The sequence below is a fragment of the Mandrillus leucophaeus genome, unplaced genomic scaffold, assembly GCF_000951045.1.
Source record: "Mandrillus leucophaeus isolate KB7577 unplaced genomic scaffold, Mleu.le_1.0 Scaffold13, whole genome shotgun sequence".
Classification (NCBI taxonomy): domain Eukaryota; kingdom Metazoa; phylum Chordata; class Mammalia; order Primates; family Cercopithecidae; genus Mandrillus; species Mandrillus leucophaeus.
Window position 1 is genome coordinate 3,686,726 of NW_012101254.1, and position 20,678 is coordinate 3,707,403.

The following is a 20,678-nucleotide window of genomic DNA, read 5'->3' on the forward strand; positions in this document are numbered from 1 at the left end:
TTCTCAAACCTCAAGGACCAAAACCAAAAATCTCACCACTGACAGTACTCTTTCTCTCTAAATCTTTATCACTCATCATTTTCCATGTTGGCGTCCTTCATTCTCACTGTGTACAGCTACACTGTCCAATATGGCAGTCACTAGCCAAATGTGGTTACTGAGTACCTAGAATGTGACTAGTCTGAACTGAGAGGTGGTAAAGGGTAAACACACTGGATTTTAAAGACTTGGCACAAAATATGTATATATACAATGAGTCATTAACAATTTTAATTTTGATTATATGTTGAAATGATATTTTGAGTACAATGGGTTAAATAAAACATTATTAAAATGAATTTCACCTATTTCATTTTAGTTCTTTCAATGTGGCTACTAGAAAATGTTAAATTGCATATGTGGCTTGCATTATAATGGTACTGGACAGTGCTATCTAGAGTCTTTTCCCACACGATGAGAAACACAGCTGCTTATAGTTCAGGACTTAATTTGAGCTTACAAAAATCTCAGAAAAGAAAAGGATTTTCCCTTCCTACTTCAGTTTGTAAATGTCCTAGGAAGGACTCTGACTGGGCAAGCTTAGATCATATATCCAGTTCTTAAACTAACCCCTGCCAGGCAGCAGGGGAGCTGTGCTAGACAGTCCTAGCAGAATCACATGGATGAAGGAGAGAAAAGAACATGGGCATGGGATGCTACTACAAGAAGAAGGGGAAGAGACGTGCTAGGCAGACAAAACAACAAACATCCACCGTGCCAGAGGGTGGCTGTGAGATGTCTTTTATTCTGACCAATGTCTATCTCTAAATGCTAGTGGTGACATTAAGTGGCTGTAAGTCATAACACAGAATGGTAGACATTAGAAACCCTGGGGATAAACACTTCAGATTTCTACACTTGAGTGTTCATCAAATGTCCTAAACCAATGATACTAAGCCCTAGATGCTGGCAGCTTATAAGAAGGACTGATTTCAAAGAGCAATTGGTGAAGATTTCAGCTTTACTCTACATTGATGTGAGCTGATGATGCCTTTTTAATACAAGTATCATTGCTGATAATGCAGAAGTTTTATGAAGCAGGTAACAATCCTGGAAATGTGTTTTTTTGGTTTTTGGTTTTTTGAGACGGAGTCTTGCTCTGTCGCCAGGCTGGAGTGAAGTGATGCGATCTTGGCTCACTGCAACCTCCACCTCCCAGGTTCAAGTGATTCCCCTGCCTCAGCCTCCCGAGTAGCTGGGACTACAGGCATGCACCACCATGCCAGGCTAATTTTTTGTATTTTAGTAGAGACCGGGTTTCACCATGTTGGCCAGGATGGTCTCTATCTCCTGACCTCATGATCCGCCCACCTCAGCCTTGCAAAGTGTTGGTATTACAGGCGTGAGCCACCATGCCTGGCCGGGTTTTGTTGTTGTTGTTGTTGTTGTTTCGTTTTGTTTGAGATGGACTCTTGCTCTGTCACCCAGGCTGGCATGCAGTGGTGCAATCTTAGCTCACTTCAACCTCCATCTTCTGGGTTCAAGCAATTCTTCTGCCTCAGCCTGCGAAGTAGCTGGGATTACAGGCACTGCCAGCATGCCCAGCTAATTTTTGTATTTTTAGTAGAGACAGGGTTTTGCCATGTTGGCCAGGCTGGTCTCGAACTCCTGAACTTAGGTGATCCACCTGCCTTAGCCTCCCAAAGTGCTGGGATTACAGGCGTGAGCCACCACACCTGGCCAACAATCCTGGAAATGTTTATATGCTGTTTTGAATCTACTAGGAAATACAACAGGCCATAAAGTCTACAGCAGCATTCTCAAAGTGTTTGGGACTCCCTTTTACAAGTAATGAGAATCACAAAGTGCTCCTATTTATGTGTGCTATTTCTGTTGACATTTAGCATATCTGAAATTAGAACTCAGGTTTAAAAAAAAAATTATTGAGGTTTTATCACATGCTTTCTTCTAGAAGTTGTATAGTTTCAGGTTTTACTTTTAGGTCTATAATCCATTTTGAGTTAAACTTTACATGGGCATATATGCCTTTTCAAGGCATGGATTGAACTTTCTTTTTTTTTTTTTTGAGACGGAGTCTTAATCTGTCACCCAGGATTGAGTGTAGTGCCACGATCTCGGCTCACTGCAACCTCCGCCTTCCAGGTTCATGCCATTCTCCTGCCTCAGCCTCCTGAGTAGCTGGGACTACAGGCGCCCACCACCACGCCTGGCTAACTTTCTGTATTTTTAGTAGAGACAAGTTTCACCGTGTTAGCCAGGATGGTCTCGATCTCCTGACCTCGTGATCCACCCGCCTCAGCCTCCCAAAGTGCTGGGATTACAGGCGTGAGCCACGTGACCAGCCTTTTCTCTCTTTTTTTTAATATAGAAATCCAATTGTTCTAGCATCATTTGTTGAAAAGAGTATCTGTTCTCCTCTGAATTGCCTTTGCACCTTGGTCAACAATCAATTGTCCACATATGTGTGGATCTATTTCTGAATATTCTATTCTGTTCCAATGATCTATACTGGTGTATTTTTCTTTTCTAGACCATCATCACACTGTCTTGATTACTGTGGCTTTATAACAAGTCTTTGAAATCAGGGAATGTGAGTCCTCCAATTTTGTTCTTCTTTTGCAAAATTGTTTAGGCTATTCTAGGTCCTTGGTATTTCAAAATAAATTTTAGAATCAGATTGTCAATTTTTACAATTTCTGCTGAGATTTCAACTTGCTAGAATTGTGCCAGATCTATATGCCAATTTAGGAAGAACTGATATCTTACAAGATTAAGTCTTCCAACATGTGAACATGACATATCTATTTGTTTAGATCTTCATTAGTTTCTCTCAGCAACATTTTGTAGTTTTCAGCATAAAAGTCTTTCATATCTTTTCTTAGATTTATCTCTAAATATTTCATAATTTTGATGTCATTATAAATGATATCTTTAAAATATCAAATTTTATTTACTTGTTAGCCTATAGAAATATAATTGATTTTTATATATTGACCCTGTATCCTGCAACATTACAAAATTCACTTATTAGTTCTAGAAGCTTTTTTGTAATTTCCTTCGTCTTTTTGACATAGACAACAATATCATCTGTGAAAAGATAGTTTTACTTCTTTCTACTCTAAATGTTATTCCTTTTTCTTGCTTTATTGCACTGGCCAGGCCCCCCAATAGTGAATAGAACTGGTGAGAGTAAACATCTTTGCCTTGTTAATCTTAGAGAGAAAGTATTTGGTCTTTTACCATCAAGTATGATACTGATTACAGGATTTTCATAGATGTACTTTTATCAGGTTGAGGAAGTTCCTTTCCATTCCTAGATTCCTGAGAGTTTTTATCAGGAATGGGTGTTCAATTTTGTCAAATGTTTTTTCTGTGTCTATTGAGATAATCACATGACTTTTCTTTCTTAGTTTGTTAATACAATTAGTTGTATTGTTGATTTTTGAACATTCAGCCTACCTTACATTCCTGGGATAAACTCCACTTGTTCATAATGTATCATCCTTTTTATATATCATTCTTTTGAGTTTGTTAAAATTTTATTTCAAATTTTGCACCTGTGTTTATGAGACAGCTGCATCTGGAGTTTTCTTTTCTTGTAATATCTTTGCCTGATTTTTGTTATCAAGTAATGCTGTCCTCACAGAACAAGTTAGAAATCATTCACCCTTTTTCAATTTCCCAAAAGATTTTCTGTATTATTTCTTCTTTAAATGACTGGTGGAATTTACCAGGGAGGTCATCTGTGCCTAAAGTTTTCATTGTGGAAACATATTTAACTATAATAGACACAAGGCTATTCAGATAATCTACTTCTTCTTGAATAAACTTCAGTAAAATCTGAGAAAATTTCTAAAATGCAAGAACACACAAGCAAATGTGGCCTTGGCTATCAGAGTGATGACATAACACACCATGTAGCCTCTGGAAAACTCCACCATTCACTCATGAGGTATGGAAATTCTTAATTTTATTTTGAAAATAGTTTTTAACCTCGTGTACTCTCTGAAACAGTCCTGGAAATACCAGCAGTCCTTGGACCATATTTGTGAGGTGCTGGTCTATGGAAAAGAGACTAAGAATGCCAACACTATCAATATTCCAGGATCTTCTGCTAAAGAGTATTTTCATGAAGTACTCACATGTTGAACAGACACTGAAGGCATTGCAGAGTACTTTCTAGAGTTAACACAAAGTTTGACAAATCTAAATCATATCCCATCCTGCTTCAAGAGAGCCAAACTGCTTATGAGCAATCCTGGAACAAGGAGAAACACCAACCTTATTTCTGGGTTTCCCACATCCCAACTATATAATATGATCATAATATGAAAACAAATCTGCAACAAACAGATACAAGGAAGAAAATGGATCTTCAGAAAAATGAAGGAGAGGGTAGATCCCTTTGTGACATTATATTGTCATTAAACTAGATCAAGGTATGTGTGTACTGTTAAAATATGTTTTAAAATATTTTATAAAATAAAAAATCCCTCTCTTCTAGTTCTGTATTAAACGTCATTCAAGTCAAGGGCTTCTCCTATGCCAAATCCTAGAAATGTATGTATAAATAAAAATAAAAAGGAGGGGCGTGCTGGGTGACAATGATTGTAAAACTCAGCTAGGCAAAAAGAATAAAACCAAAAAACCTCAGAGACACCTCAGACTGCTGCATCCCAGGATAAGGGAGGCAATGGCAACCAGCAGCTACAGAAGGCGTAGGGTGGGCTCAAATAATGGTTCTCAAACCATTCACGTGAAGGAGCAGTTGTTGTTCGTTTCTTTCTAATCCATCACCGACTCACAGATTTGTAAAATACATTAAAAGTGAATTACTAGAAAAAGAAATCTTTTAAAACACATACAAAATACAAACCCAACATTTCTATCATTAGATTCAACAGATACATGATCATTCTGTCAACGGCTTTTAATGTTTCTAAACCCTCTCAATGCTGTGCTTGTTTCATCAAGAACCAAAACTGATGCACTTTGGGTAGCACTGGCTAGAAGGTTCTGGTACCTTTCCTCTCCCCTACTTTCCCAGGTTAATCACTAAGTGACCACTTGCCCCAGCTGGTATATAAAATTATACAATGTATATATATTACATACACTTCAGCAAATCTAAAACATGTGTCACCTGAAGCCTTGATATTAAGTTTTCTATCACCTTGAACCCTGACTGTGGTAACACGTCTGGATCCAAGGTCTAGCCTCATTTCCTCCTTCCTCCTCTCCATCATTTTATATTATGTTTCTGGCAGATTTCTCTTCCTAAATACAATCCCAATTGTAGTACTAACCTGTTCAAAAATAATGACTAAAATTTGAGTCAAGTATTTCAGGCTGTATTATCATGTCTTTAAAATGCCTTTCCTTTCTTATCTCCCACTACTTTGTACACAAGTTCTACGACTTAACCCAACTGGACTGTTAACTGTGTTCCAACTGTGCTACTGCTGCCACCTGAAAAAATGCTTGTTCTTTCCGTCTAGCTTTTTTTTTTCTTTTTTTTTAGATGGAGTCTCGCTCTATTATCCAGGCTGGAGTGCTGGGGCACGATCTTGGCTCACTGGAAGCTCCACCTCCCGGGTTCACGTCATCCTCCTGCCTCAGCCTCCCGATTAGTTGGGACTACAGGCGCCCGCCACCACCCCCGGCTAATTTTTTTGTATTTTTAGTAGAGGCGGGGTTTCACTGTGTTAGCCAGGATGGTCTCGATCTCCTGACCTCGTGATCCTCCCACCTTGGCCTCCCAAAGTGCTGGGATTACAGGCGTGAGCCCCCGTGCCTGGCCTGTCTAGCTTCTCTTTATCAAAACCAAGTCTTTCAAGGCCATTCCAAATGTCACCTCCTTTATAAAGGTTTTTTTTTCCCAGCCAGGTGTAATCTTCTCTCACCAACCAACTAAACTTTGTACTTTTCTTAATAATTAAGCATTATCCTAACATGCATTGCACTATAACCTGTATAGTCACCTTACACCACTAATCAGTTTTTACCTTTATTTGAGTTGTAGGTCTGCTGATTGATGAAAATGGAGTAATAAGAACAGATGACAGAAACAAACTGGCACAACCTCTGTCAGGTGCCAGGTGGCACCTTTAAGATGTGGGTGAAGAAAACACTACCAGAGAGAAAAGTAGTTCCAGATTTAAAAAATGGTCACCTGTAGTGATCACATCCCATAATTCCTGTTAACCTCTCTGTGCTACCTGGTTCCAATCCACACTTCCCTTTCTGGATCATAGGTTGCAAGACTTCCCTCATAAACAGACTGAAAAAAATAGGACAAATCCAAAAAGCTGGTATGAAGGGATTAAGTCTACACGTTGGCTTAGAAAAACCAACTGCTTAAAACTGGATTAGTAAGGCAAGGAAGTATGGTCTTTTACAAACTCAGTAAGTACTTATTAATGTTGATGCTCAGAGTTTTAACAAACACTGACCTGATCAACCCTCCCTGGAGTTTATTTTTGGGCACCACAGTTTAAGAGAGATGCTGGCAATCTGGAACGCTCCCTAAAGAGAAGTATGAAGATGGAGAAGGATTTAAAAACCTGCGACATATATGGAAAGTGTAAAGGACTAAGAATGCCTAGCCTATAAGTTTTAAAATACAAGTGTTGCTGCTATAATATGATATATGCATTCCTTAAAAATTGCATTCTAGTAAATTACAAACTAAAAATAAGAGACTTATGAGGAAAATATAGACCACTTAAGGCCTGCACAACTTTGTAAGCACAGCACTGACGAAAACCAAAATAATTTCAGTAAATATTAATGTACTTAAGATGCTATATTTCTAATAATAAGTGATACAATAAATAATACAATATGCCTCCAAAGCTTGCTATGTTCATCTGTATTAGTGTACTTTGCATTTAGCTGCTATTATCTAGTGGTCAAAATAATTAATGTGGTAGCGAAAAATCAACTGTAAGCATGGCTGCTTTTGCATTATACTGACAGGCTTCTACTATTTACCAATTGTGAACGAAGTAATTCATGTTACAATAGACTGTACTTAAATGACAACCACGATAAATGGGGACAGGGTAGCAAAGCAGGTCAACTGTTGAGACACACTTACATTCTAAAATTGAAATTTTGAAAAAAGTAAAGAAGCACATCATAAAAAAATTTAAATAAACTGTAAAACAATAAAAGAAAGCCAAAGGAGGAAGGCTCTCTTTTTTAAAAAATAAATTTTATTGTGTATATTTAAGGCATACAACCTGATGTTATGGGATACATATACAGACAATAAAAAGGTTACTACAGTGAAGGAAATTAATATATCCATCATCTCACATACCCATTTTTTGGTTTTGTTTTTATGGCCAGAGCAGCTGAAATCTACTCATTTAGCATGAATTCCATATATGGTACAATTTTATAACCTGTAGTCCTGTTGCACATTAGAGTGCCAGACTTGTCCATCCTACACAGGTGCTCTTCACACCCTCTGATGTACACAGAAGATGTATCCTACCTCTTCCCATTCTCCACTCACCACCTCCCCCAGCCCATGGTAACCTCTGTATTGTTCTCTGCATATATTTGAATTTTTTTTTAAGATTCTACATACAAGTGAGATCATGCAATATTTTTCTTTCTGTGTCTGGCTTATTTCACTTAGCATCACATCCTCCAGGTTCGCCCATGTGGTGGCAAATGGCAAGATCTCATTCTTTTTTAGGACTGAATAATATTTCAAAATGTATATGTACCACAGTTTCCTTATCCATTCAACCACTGATGAACAACTAAGTTGTTTCCATATGTTGGCTATTGTGACTAAAGCTGCAATGAACATGGGTGTGCAGAGATCTTTATGAGGTGGTGATTTCATTTCCTTTGGTTATATGCCCAGAAGAGGCATTACTGGTAGTTCTATTTTAAATTTCTTTAGAAAACTCCATTGTGTTTTCCATAATGGCTTACCCCAATCTACATTCCAAGAAACTACCTGTGACTTCTTCATTTTTAGTAAGAAAATATATATACCATTGTCACAATTACCATAAATCATATTTGGAAACTTAGGGCAAGCAAAAATTTAAGTTTTGAATTCTACGTAAGGGAAAACAGAAGAGAGGAAAAACTAAGTAGTAAATGTAACTCTGTCATAATTTCAATGAAATTTTTTCTTCTTTTTTTTAAACTTCTATTGTAGGTTCAGGGGTTCAGCAGGTTTGTTATACAGGTGTATTAAATGCCACAGGGTTTGGTATACAGCTTATTTTGTTACTCAGGTAATAACCATAGTACTTGACAGGTAGTTTTTTGATCCTCACCCTCCTCTCACCCTCCACCCTAGGGTAGGCCTTGGTGGCTACTGTTCCCTTTTTTGTATGCACATATATTCAAAGTTCAGCTCCCACTAATGAGTAAGAATATGCAGTATTTGGTATTCTGTTCCTGTGTTAGTTTCCTTAAGATAATGTCCTCCAGCTCCATCACTGTTGTTGTAAAGGACATGATCTCATTGTGTTTATGGCTGTACAGTATTTCCTTGTGCATTTGTACCACATTTTTTTCATCCAGTCTATCACTGATGGGCATTTAGGTTGATTCCATGTTTTTGCTATTGTGAATAGTGCTTAGTTCCACAGTAAATTCGATACTTTGAAATACAAATTAAATGATTTAATGAAATCAAAACCATTTGTATTCTGCACCTGCACCAAGCTCAGAAGTGTATTAAGTACCATCATGTTTATTATCTCATTAATAGTCCCAACAATCCTGTGTGGTATGCCTAGCTATCTTAGTCAGTTCCAGTTGCCATAACAAAATACTATAAACTGTGTAGCTAACAAAATACTATAAACTGTGAAAAAAACAGAGAGTTGTTCCTTATAGTACTAGAAGCTGGGAGGTCCATGATCAAGGTAGCAGCAACTGTGGTGTCTGGTGAGGGCCTGTTTCCTGGTTCACAGAGGGTGCCTTCTCACTGTGTCCTCAGGCCCGTTAGCCCTCTAGGGCTTCTTTTGTACGGGTATTAATCCCATTCATCAGGGCCCCACCCTCATAACTGAATCACCTCCAAAGGTCCTAACTCCTAACACCATCACCTTGGGGATTAGGATTTCAACATATAAATTTGGGGGAAGGTGGGTATAACATTTCAGACCATAATAATAGCTAACCTCATTTTAACAGTTTGGGAAACTAAGACTGGGAAGATAATTCAGTAAATTTTATGTTACTAATAGATTATTCAAAATAAGAGAGAAGATGGAATAAAAGAAGGAAGGTTAAAAAAAAAAAGAGGGAGAAAGAGAGGAAGGGGGCCGGGCGTGGTGGCTCAAGCCTGTAATCCCAGCACTTTGGGAGGCCGAGACGGGCGGATCACGAGGTCAGGAGATCGAGACCATCCCAACATGGGCTAACATGGTGAAACCCCGTCTCCACTAAAAAATACAAAAAACTAGCCGGGCGAGGTGGCGGGCGCCTGTAGTCCCAGCTACTCGGGAGGCTGAGGCAGGAGAATGGCGTAAACCCGGGAGGCGGAGCTTGCAGTGAGCTGAGATCCGGCCACTGCACTCCAGCCTGGGCGACAGAGCGAGACTCCGTCTCAAAAAAAAAAAAAAAAAGAGAGGAAGGGATACTTCAACAGAGTTGAAGGTTCTAATCAAACATAAACAGAGACCATGGTATAAAAACCATGGACACTCACTGAGCCAAATCCCTTTACTTATCTATTTATGATGTACCAGGTGTCTTTGTGAAGAAACACTCCCCTCCATAATCTAGAAAAGGGATCGGGAAACTACTGCCTACAGGCCAGATCCAGCCCAATGCCTGGGCTGGATAAAATAAAGGTTTATCCTTTACTTTAAAAATAAAGGTTTATCCTTTATTTTAAAAATAAAGGTTGTTTTGCTTTTGTTTTTAGAAGTTCATATTTTTAATTGACAAATAATAACTGTACATATTCACGAAAAACATAGTGATGTTTCTATACACATAATGTATAGTGATCAGATCAGGGTAATTAGCATATCCATCATCTCAAACATGAAAATAAAGTTTTATTGGAACTCAGCCACTCATTCATTTACATATTGTCTGTAGCTGCTTTCATGCTATGAAAGCAGAGTTGAGTAGTTGTGACAGAGACCATATGGCACACAAGTCTAAAATTTTACTATCTTGCCCTTTAGAGAAGCCTGCTGGACCCTGAACTAGAGTGTATTTTTCCCTAAGTCCTGCCTGCTCTCTAGAGAAGGGAGGTGGAACAAGGATGAGGCACTGAGAGCAGCCATGGGTCCACTGCTTAAAAAGAGATAGAAGTTCCCTGCTGAGTGTTCAGACCATCTCACTGCTTTCTTTGTGATTAAGTCTCAAATGCAAATTTTGGCTCAAATTAAGCAAGGATAAATCAGTCTTATTACAGGAGTAAACAGCACCCTACTTTTATGGCACTGTCTTCCCGGTACTCCTTCCTACTTTTAGAAAAGTATGACCACTCCTATTTGATTAGACAGAAATTATTTCCTTTAAGATAAGAAGATGAGGATTCTGTGTGAATTCTTTATGGCCCTTCAAGTACCAGATGACTATTTTGCTTTAAAGCCAGATTTCACAAAACTGTGCTAAAGCAGTCTTTCTCTCTAAAAGCTGATTATTAAGTGTGACTTTACTGAATCCAAAAAATTCCCTGAACTAAAAAGTCTCAAATTCAGAGGAGTTATTTAATGTGTGGTTTAGAGAAAAACTTGTAAGGTCAGCCTTTGAATTTATATATTCTTATCAGAATCAGAGGCTTTTCAGTATTTCTATCTTACATGTGCTGAAAAAGAATTATAATCAATACATACCACCCTAACAAGCTTGCTGGATTTTAAATAAAGAGAATATTTGGGGGCAATTACCAGTTTCCTTTCTAGCAAACATGTAATGCTAAACGGGCTTCAAGCATTTACAAATAGTAAGACAATGCAAGAATTCATCCACAAAAAAATTCCAGTAACGTTAATCAGTCTAATGTTCTTCTGGGTGCAGAGAATGCCAAATCCTCCCCTGTTCCTAAGGGCAGATGAGAAGAATGAGAAATTTCAAAACTCTGCCAACTTTTTCAATCTTTAATGGCAAGTCACAAAATGTGACTGTCATACACACACTTTGTTTTTTTAACACTCATGCCATTACCTATTTCTCTTAACTATATAAAAGAATGACAGCACCACTTGAAATGGGTTTTTCCAGGCAAAATTTCCTTTAAACTTTTCCAGGAGAGAACATCGATATAATTATCATATTTAAGCATATCACGAATTAAAACAACTTCTTAAGAAACCTTCTCTATGATTAAGGTCGGGTGCGGTGGCTCACGCCTATAATATCAACACTTTGGGAGACCCAGGCAGGCAGATCATTTGAGGTCAGGAGTTTGAAACCAGCCTGGCCAACATGATGAAACCCCATCTCTACTAAAAATACAAAAATTAGCCAGGGATGGTGGCACATGCCTGTAATCCCAGCTGCTGGGGAAGTTGAGGTATGAGAATTGCCTGAATCCCAGATGCCTGAATCCCAGAGGTGGAGGTGGCACTGAGCCGAGACCATGCCACTACGCTCCAGCCTGGGCGACAGAGCAAGACTCTGTCTATTGAAAAAAAAACAAAAACAAAAACAAAAACCTTCTCTATGCTAGCATGCTATCATTTTAGTTGTTTCTTCTTAATAATTTCACTTGATCATTTCAGTTCTTCAAGTTTCCATCCCATTTCCAAAATTCATTTTGTCAGATACCCACAGAGTATATTTTCTAATCATTCATATCCTCATGACACCAACAATCTGGCCTCTATTCTGGTCATCCTACTGAAAGTGTTCTCTCTACTCTCACCATCTCTATCATCCTCACCAATTCAAATGCTGTTTTTCTTGGTTCTAGTTCTTTTAACGGATTTGAGTATTTCCTTCATCATGAACATTTTAAAACCTTGACTTGGCCAGGCACGGTGGCTCATGTCTGCAATCCCAGTACCTTGGGAGGCCAAGGTGGGCAGATCACCTGAGGTCAGAAGTTCAAGACCAGCCTGCCCAATGTGGCAAACTCCCCTCTCTATTAAAAACACAAAAAATTAGCTGGGCGTGGTGGCGGGAGCCTGTAATCCCAGCTAATCAGAAGGCTGAGGTAAAGAAATCGCTTGAACCTGCGAGGCGGAGGTTGCAGTGAGCCGAGATGGTGCCACTATACTCCAGCCTGGGCAACAAGAGCAAAATTCCATTTCAAAAAAAAAAAAAAAACCCACACCTTGACCTTTATGACTCTGAGCTCCTGCTGTCATTCTACATACGACAATTCTCTTCCATTGGATTCTCCAAATTCAGGTGTCTCCATAGTTGTGTGCAAAACTTCCTCCTTCAAAAGGTTCACTTTGGTTTCATTATCCTGCTTCTCTTCCACCTGGACCTTTTAGCACCTCTCTCATTCTAGCTGCCAATAATTAAAATGAGATATTCTGTCAATACCTCTAAATAAACACAGTCTTGGGCAAGTAATTGAATTTTTTTGGACTTCTCCTTATTTTTATGTCAATTAAGTGAATTCTCCAGAAAAAGATGAAAGAGTAGGAATTTCAGAGCCAGAAAGAAGAGCATGAGCAAAGTGACAGCACCAGGAATTCTCAAAGCACTGGAAGGACACTGCGGATGGCTGCCTTTCTGAGACTGAACGCACATTTTGGGAAGCTGCATAAAACAGCACTGCACGGGAGAATGGGCTCTAGAAGCAGCATCCAACAAGTAAGTATTACTCGTTTTGGGAAACGCTACAGGAGACTAACAGTAATACTGCATGAAGACTGGGCACTGAAGAGAATGGGGCCAAGGAAATAAAAGAGGAAGCTCTTACCATGATAACCTAGTTATAAGGGGATTAAGACTACCTGCTAAATGAAGTCTAATCAATCTCCCAGCATTCAGTATCTTCTCAACATTTTTTTTTTGGTTTTATCTCTCAGTAGTCTCTTGCAGGAAATTTCTCTTGCAACCTAGATTACTACCTACTCCCCAAATCAAGTATGTCCACACAGTCCCACTGCTGACTGCATGATTATCCATCCCTGATCTGTTCCTCCTCCCCTTCCAGCCTTGGAAAGATATGCCACTTCCAGGTCTAGCTAATGCCCAAACTTGGTCATAAATGTTTTATGACCTAATCATTCCAATCTATAACAATCTCACTCTTTTTAAAAGCCTACTGGGCAGGTAGCGTACAAGTTAACACTTCACTATTTATTAGTAAATGTTAACTTATCAATTATATTATAAGGTCTCTGAGGACAATGATTATGCTTGACTTTCCTTTCTGTCGTCTGTCTAATCCCAGTATCATTTTATGGCAAGATCAGTACTTAGGTGTTCTGCACAGTACTGCACTCAAAAACCAAGCCAGACTCATTCCAGGTACTCTGCTGCAGCTGTGATAAGCTGCTCAGAACACTGAGTGGAACTCCAGTTCAAGGTTCTCCTTCTGTTATCCACTGGATCATAGTAAGATCTCCCTGAATACCACACGGCATAGTATAAATCCAGGAAAGTAAAGAAAAGCCTGCTGCCATCCACCGGTACAAGACGGTTAGATTTTAGAGCAAGAGTCACAAATTCACCCACAGGCCATGGCCAAGACATACAAGTGTTCTTGCACAGTGTTTGTAAACAATAGCTATCATTGCTTTTACTTCAAAGATAGTCGTTTTTCATATGAACAACAACAACAACAAGCCCTGAGATTCTGGGCTCCTTTTAATAACATCTGGATATCTGGCAACACCAGGCCCCAGATTATCAAATGGAAAACAACTCTGTAGCCGTATAGCAGCTGCTGCCTTTAGATGAAGCAGGTACATGCTAGTTCACTCCAGTCCCTACCATTTCCTTTTGTATTGTATCTAGTCAGATTCACTCCCTTTTCAGTACTTGCCTGGCTCCGTTTGCTACTAGGTTTGATTAGAAAGCAGACTGACTCTAAGTAGGTAACCTGCTAGCCAGCATCAGGCTGAGGAGGCTGCTCCTACATCAGATAACCTCAGCACACAAGGACATTCAGATGCTCTCTTCCATGTTAGTGATCTGCTTAGACCATTGTATAGTTAGATATTCACAACTCTCTGCCTATCCTAGGCTCCTGAACAAATCTAGACACCCTGAACTGAATTCCTGCTTTCTGCCTCTGCTGGGCAGAGTGACCTGGGCTCTGCACTGACTGTGCCCTGACTGATCACTACAGCCACAGTGACTTCAGAAGAAGGATGAGAGCTTCATCTCTTGTATAAATAACCTATTTTAGCTTTTTCACATTCAATTAATTTCCCTGTAGTGTCAAGATTCGAATTCCACAGTGGAACTAAATTGCTACGTGCAATCCATCAGGATGAATGGGCTCAGTGTGTGATGTTAAATAATGCCAATAAAAGTCCAAGTACTTCAGTCATAGTAAATTGGTTACAGCCCTACTTCTAACCTGGGCTAGGGCTCAATGATTTCTAGTTTAGAGATACTCCAACAACAATTTAGCCTACATAAACAGTACAGTCTTTTCTCACCCAACAAAAAAAAAGTTAATGTTGATTTTCTTTGCACAGTTATATTTGCCCCATCCACTATCAGCAGGAAATAGTTGCTATTTAACCCTCCAGTTCAGTGGGATCCAATAATTTGCCTCCATATTTTTGTATGATGGTACTGAAGGGGTTTCTAGCTCTAGGATTTTTAACTTCACTGTCTTCTGTATAAAACGGGCTCATTATTTTAAGTGACCAATTCAAACACACATCATATTTACAAGTAAGCCTCTCCTCTCCCCTAAAATACTGTATTCTTAGTTTCTGAGCTTCTTGTTCAGAGAATAAAAATGTTAGTAGACAATTCAAACCTTTTCTTTAGCTACTTCTCTATGGAGTATGGTTTTACAGAAAACAGAAGCAAAAACAAAAACACAGCCTTCTTAGCATCATGTTGTTAAGTTCACTAATTCTCAGGACAAAAATAAAGACAGGAATACACATACAGCACTTTTCATCACACTCTAAGAAAATTAAGAGCAGCAGCATCTAATGACTAGCTGTTTGTTAAGAGAAAGTATATAATTATAAAATCATCTTTCTTCGATTCAGTAACTGTAGAGAATACTTGCACTTTGATCATTTCTGTAATCTCCTTTTTATGCTAGGACCACGATTTCTCCCCATAAACACAGCAGTTGAGAAGTTCAGGGGTATACAACTGAGCCCAGTGGAACAGATATAAGACAGTTGGTCTATGCCTGATCTGTAGAGTACTAAGTATGGACTGTTTCCTGCTATACAGACCACAGAAGAAGAGGATTTGTATGAAATTTCTCATCTGATCTACATGAGCTCACGCTGGATTTCTACCAACTGCAAAATAAGAATCCTAACAAATACAGAAATATTTTTCGTGTTTATGTTAGTGATTCATCTGACCCTTTGATTTACCTCAACCAAAAGTTATTTCAGACTCTGAAATCAGGCTTCATCTTCAGAATAAATTCACTCTATCCCCTGTAAGAACTATATATATTTACAATACAATATTAAGGGAAATCATATCACTGAATATTGAATCAGATAATCTAAGCACACAAGGACATTCAGATGCTCTTTTCCCTACTCTATCACCTGTAAGAACCACATATATTTACAATACAATATTAAGGGAAATCATATCACTTGAATGGAGTTTTCATTTTAACATAAAATAATTCTATTAGTGGGTAAAATAGGCACACCTGGTAATATGAACTTATGAGTGGATGATGGCCTCATCATAGTGTAATGAAATTTCACTGTAGCAAATCAACAGGGTATGCAGTCAAACTCCAAGCTATCTCAATATTTTCAAGTTCTACCTTCATTTTTATTTGCTTGAAATGATAAGGTAAAACTATATTGATGCTGGTGAAGAGTATCCTAACCCTAGGAATTCAGGAAGTTTACTTTTGTAGTTAGACTATCAATTATAGGCCTAGTAATTAGATGAGGAGCATCCAAATGCAAATAATATGTAAAGCAGCTCCTAAGGCAAACTTCCTTTGAAGAGCGTAGCCAAATGTTACAACAACTTTAGGAAAATACATCTTAAAACCCTCAACAAGTATTCTGGATTGTTTCTAGTGTGCTGGTAGCTTTCTGTTTTTGATTTTTCAGTTGTTGCTTTGTGTTATACAAGAGTTTCTCCTTTCTGGTCGTTGTTGCTTTACTCTTTTTGCATGAACTCTAAAGATCCAGAAAGACATTAGTATTGCAATGTAGATATTTTATCTACAGAAGAGACATTATTTCACAGTAATGCAGGGGTTAAACAATATTACAGCTTTGGCAAATAGATTCCATCTTTCTCTTAACTGACTGGCAAGGAAAATAAGAACAGCATATAAAGTCAGAATTCTTAAAACAAAAATACGATAATTTGATGCTGAAGAGATAAATATGAGATTATGAGCCAATAAACATTTTTTTTTCGACCCTTCAAGAATATGAGCTGAGGCAACATCAATTTCAAATAAACAGGAAGACTGCTGAAACTGATAAGGCGCAATAAATTAAAACAAAAGCACTGGAACTGTAAATTGTGGATTAAGGTGATTATATAAATCATGTACTTTCATGTGCTGTTGAACTTGGCTCTAAATGAGCTGAAAGAGAGTTTTAACTGGAATACATGGAGGAGGTCCTGAGTATACACTACAAGGGTTTCTTAGAAGACTGCTTACTAGTCTAACAGAGCACACTAATTGCCAAAATCAAATTAATTATGCTTGGTTATCACAAATCTAATATATATATATTTTCCACAACCGGACTGTAGAGAAACTGATAGAAATTGATGATTTCCATTCTTTCTTGGACTTTACAATCCTTGGGAACAGAATGCAGAACTAGTCAACTGGAAACTAAAATTGAAAGTTTAATGAACTACAAAACTCTTACGTTTTACTTAGAGAAAAAGAAAATAATTTTATTCTTTAGATGGACTGTATAGACCAGGAACAGTGGCTCACACCTGTAATCCCAACATTTTGGGAGGCTGAGGTGGGGGGACCACTGAGACCCCTTCTCTACACAAAATAAAAAATTAGCTTGGCACAGTGGCGCATGCCTGCAGTCCCAGTTACTCAGAAGGCTGAGGTGGGAGGATCACTTGAGCTTGGGGGGAGCTATGGTCACACCACTGCACTCCAGCTTGGGTGACGGAGCAAGACCATGTCTCCAAAAAACACAAAGATGGAATGTATTAAAAAAAAATTCCCTAACCTTTTCTATGGTTTATAGTTTATATTCTACTAAATCATACTTATAACCATTATCAGAATTAACATCTACTATTATTTATTGATTAGCACAACATGCAAGCAAACTTGTACAAAGATTCTGTCTTTTCTCTAGGCAGTTATGAATACCATTAACTCTCTGAACAACATCAAATTAGGAAGGTAGAAATTTTTCTTACACTAGATTGCAATTAAAGAACCACAGGTTCAAATACGGTGCAGAGGGAGGCCAGCCAAATCTTTTTTGTTTGTTTGTTTTTTGTTTTTTGAGATGGAGTCTCACTCTATAACCCAGGCTGGAGTGCAGTGGCTCCATCTTGGCTCACTGCAACCTCTGCCGCCCAGGTTCAAGCAATTCTCCTGCCTCAGCCTCCTGAGTAGCTGGGATTACAGGCGCCTGTCACCATGTCCGGCTAATTTTTGTATTTTTTTAGTGGAGACGGGGTTTCACCACGTTGGCCAGGCTGGTCTCAAACTCCTGACCTCTGGTGATCCGCCCACCTCAGCCTCCCAAAAAGCTGGGATTACAGGTGTGAGCTACCTCACCCAACCAAGGGCCAGAACCTTGAAGGCACTTGCCAGGGTGTTTGTAGAATGGAGTGGTGACTAATATTGCATATTAGATAATTGATATGAGAGTCTTTCATTCCAACAACGTATTAAATAAAAGTGATTTTTCCCAAAATTTAATTCACCTATAATAATTTTATTTTATATGGAAAACTCACTTCTAAATGACTTTTACAGTTACTATTTTAGCTTTTAGGTAACAAAACAGCTCAATGGAACTTCATGTAAGAAACATTTTTAGTAGAATTCATCATCTGAACAAAATGCTGACAAACCAGTCATACAAATATTGAGTTAAATAATTACTTAAAAAGCTCACTTATATTCTCATACTGATAATCATATATTTTTACCTTGAGAAGGTATGTGGGGATATTGCTGAAATCCACTGGCAACTTCAAAAGGAAACGAGCTGAAAATTCACCAGTCTGTAAAAAGAAAGTTATAATAATAAGATTAAAATCAAAAATAGATTATGAAGTGACAATTATAGCCAAGGCCACAAGTTCAACCTGTTCAAAATGCAGGCATCTTCAATTTGGTTTTCCTAACATTAGGCAAGAAAAGAAGGTTGGAAAAGTAGGGGAGGATCAAAAAGAGTTCTTAAATTATTAGTTACTAAAAAGCACAATTTGAATTTTTTAAATCTGCATTTTAAATGTACAATAAAATTATAATGTAGCAGTATTGCCTTTTTGTTTCTTAAAAGCATGAAAAGAATATACAAATGTATGATTATTTTTTAATCCCAAACAATAAAGACAGACCTACCCCTTTGATTCATTTGTTTTTTTATTAAAGCATTCAGAGCATATCACTAATATTTATAAACCACAAAGCTGATGGCATACACTACCACCCTTTTTGTAGTATGTCTGGAAGTACCTGCAAAGGTCAAACTTCTACCTAGCAGTGGGTATTCAAAATAAGTTTCCCATCTCCTGAGAGTCCACTATATCATTATCATTAACTGATGTTTTTTCCTAACTCCCTCCATGAACTGATCTCTATAGAAAAGAGGTACAGAGGTTTGGCGATTTAAAACATTTAACTAAGCTATAAATAATGACTTTTATTTGCTAAAACAGAAAACTCATTTAAAAGAAAAACGTTTGCCTCTCAATTTTTATGATAGGAAAGCCTAGGGAATCACTTTTTTTTTTTTTTTTAACTTTGTCATAGTCTAGAGGAGGACTTTTCCAACTAGGTCATGCAGAGATCTAGCGGTGCTAGAGAACCTCTGCAAAGGCAACCAAGATGTGTCCTGACCTGGTGGAATCCTCGGTCTTCCATCCTGTCTCACCGCAAGTGTGCAGCTCAGCCTGGCATTTTGACATAGTGTGTTTTACTTAGACATATTTGAAAAAAGAACTCCACAAATGATCCAGAACTACTCAGAGTGGATGTCCATCCTTTTCATATTGTAACTACCAAAGAGTTCCCACTCTTTAAAAAATGAGCAGCACAAACTCCCGCAAACACATCTTAAAACGTGGCAAGCGTTTACAAATATTTTTATGAGTGGGTGGATGAATGCACCTAGGCACACATGCATAGATAGCACTTTAGACAATTTCTACAAACACCCTAGCAAGTGGCTTCAAGGTTCTGGCCCTTGCCTGGGCATGGTGGCTCATGCCTGTAATCCCAGCACTTTGGGAGGCCAAGGCAGGCAGATCACCTGAGGTCAGGACATTGAGACCAGCCTGGCCAACATGGTAAAACCCCATCTTCACTAAGGAATACAATAATTAGTCAGGTGTGGTGGCATGTGCCTATAGTCCCAGCTACTCAAGAGGCTGAGGCAAGAGAATCACTTGAACCTGGGAGGCAGAGTTTGCAGTGAGCCGATATTGCACCACTGCACTCCAGTCTGGGCAACAAGAGTGAAACTCCATCTCAAAAAACAAAAAAGGTTATGGCCCTAATTTTAAAACTCTGATCTAAAACCTTGAAAATACAGACAGAAATATAAACCTTGAGCTCTGAAGATAATAATAATAATTAATATCTGCCTAAATGTTGTTTGTTTTACCGCTCACAACATCTTTTAACTTACACCAACCTCTGGCTAAGGAGAGAGCATTTCTTCACTACCATAAGCCTAAACCTGTGACAGACAAGGTGGGAATGGGAATTGAATGGACAGAATCAAAGCTGAGGCAAGCCAGAGAGAGTGACAGAAGCCACTGTGCCACCAGGAATGCCAATGGTGAGAAACAGGATGGATGCTCAGAGCTGAGTAGCTATTCTCAGTATTGAATGCCATTATGTGCAGGCTACTCACAACTCAGCACTTGGGAGAATACTTAAGAGCCACTAAGGATCTACAAATAGCTCATCATGGTGGGTGGGAGAAGGTTTGTGAGATCCTATTATAATTCTTGCCTTCTGTTATAGTCCAAGATTACCAAAAGGTGTGGTTTTGGTATTATGTTAAGCTCCTAGATGACTCTAAAACTAACATACTCTGGTAAGTGTGGTTCTTTGGAACAAGACACAGCTAAACCTAAAAATGTCTGTTTTTAAGTACAAGGGGTCATACTTTGAAAGGGGTAAGTGTAGAGGCAACAATAACAGCATAGAGTTAAATGGGAGCTTCTAAGACGGACGCCTAGCCCAATGAGAGTTTGGGGGTGTAGAAGGAAAGACAGAAAAGTCTTCCCTTAGCGCTGTGTACAGTGCTACAGAAGAAGGACCACTCATGAAAGAATACATGCTCCAGGCCAGGCGCAGTGGCTCACGCCTGTAATACCAGCACTTTGCGAGGCCAAGGCAGGTGGATCACAAG

At 38.6% G+C, this 20,678-nt stretch overlaps 1 protein-coding gene across 7 annotated transcripts in view; it reads right to left on the bottom strand.

The window, feature by feature from the left end:
• BRE (brain and reproductive organ-expressed (TNFRSF1A modulator)) overlaps positions 1-20,678 on the bottom strand; it is a 512,734-nt gene that overhangs the window by 308,316 nt on the left and 183,740 nt on the right. For all 7 annotated transcript variants that reach the window (XM_011972582.1, XM_011972586.1, XM_011972584.1 and 4 more), the window contains one exon: positions 18,241-18,315. In XM_011972582.1, the coding sequence (XP_011827972.1) occupies positions 18,241-18,315 (75 nt within the window). The remainder of the gene's footprint in view (positions 1-18,240; positions 18,316-20,678) is intronic.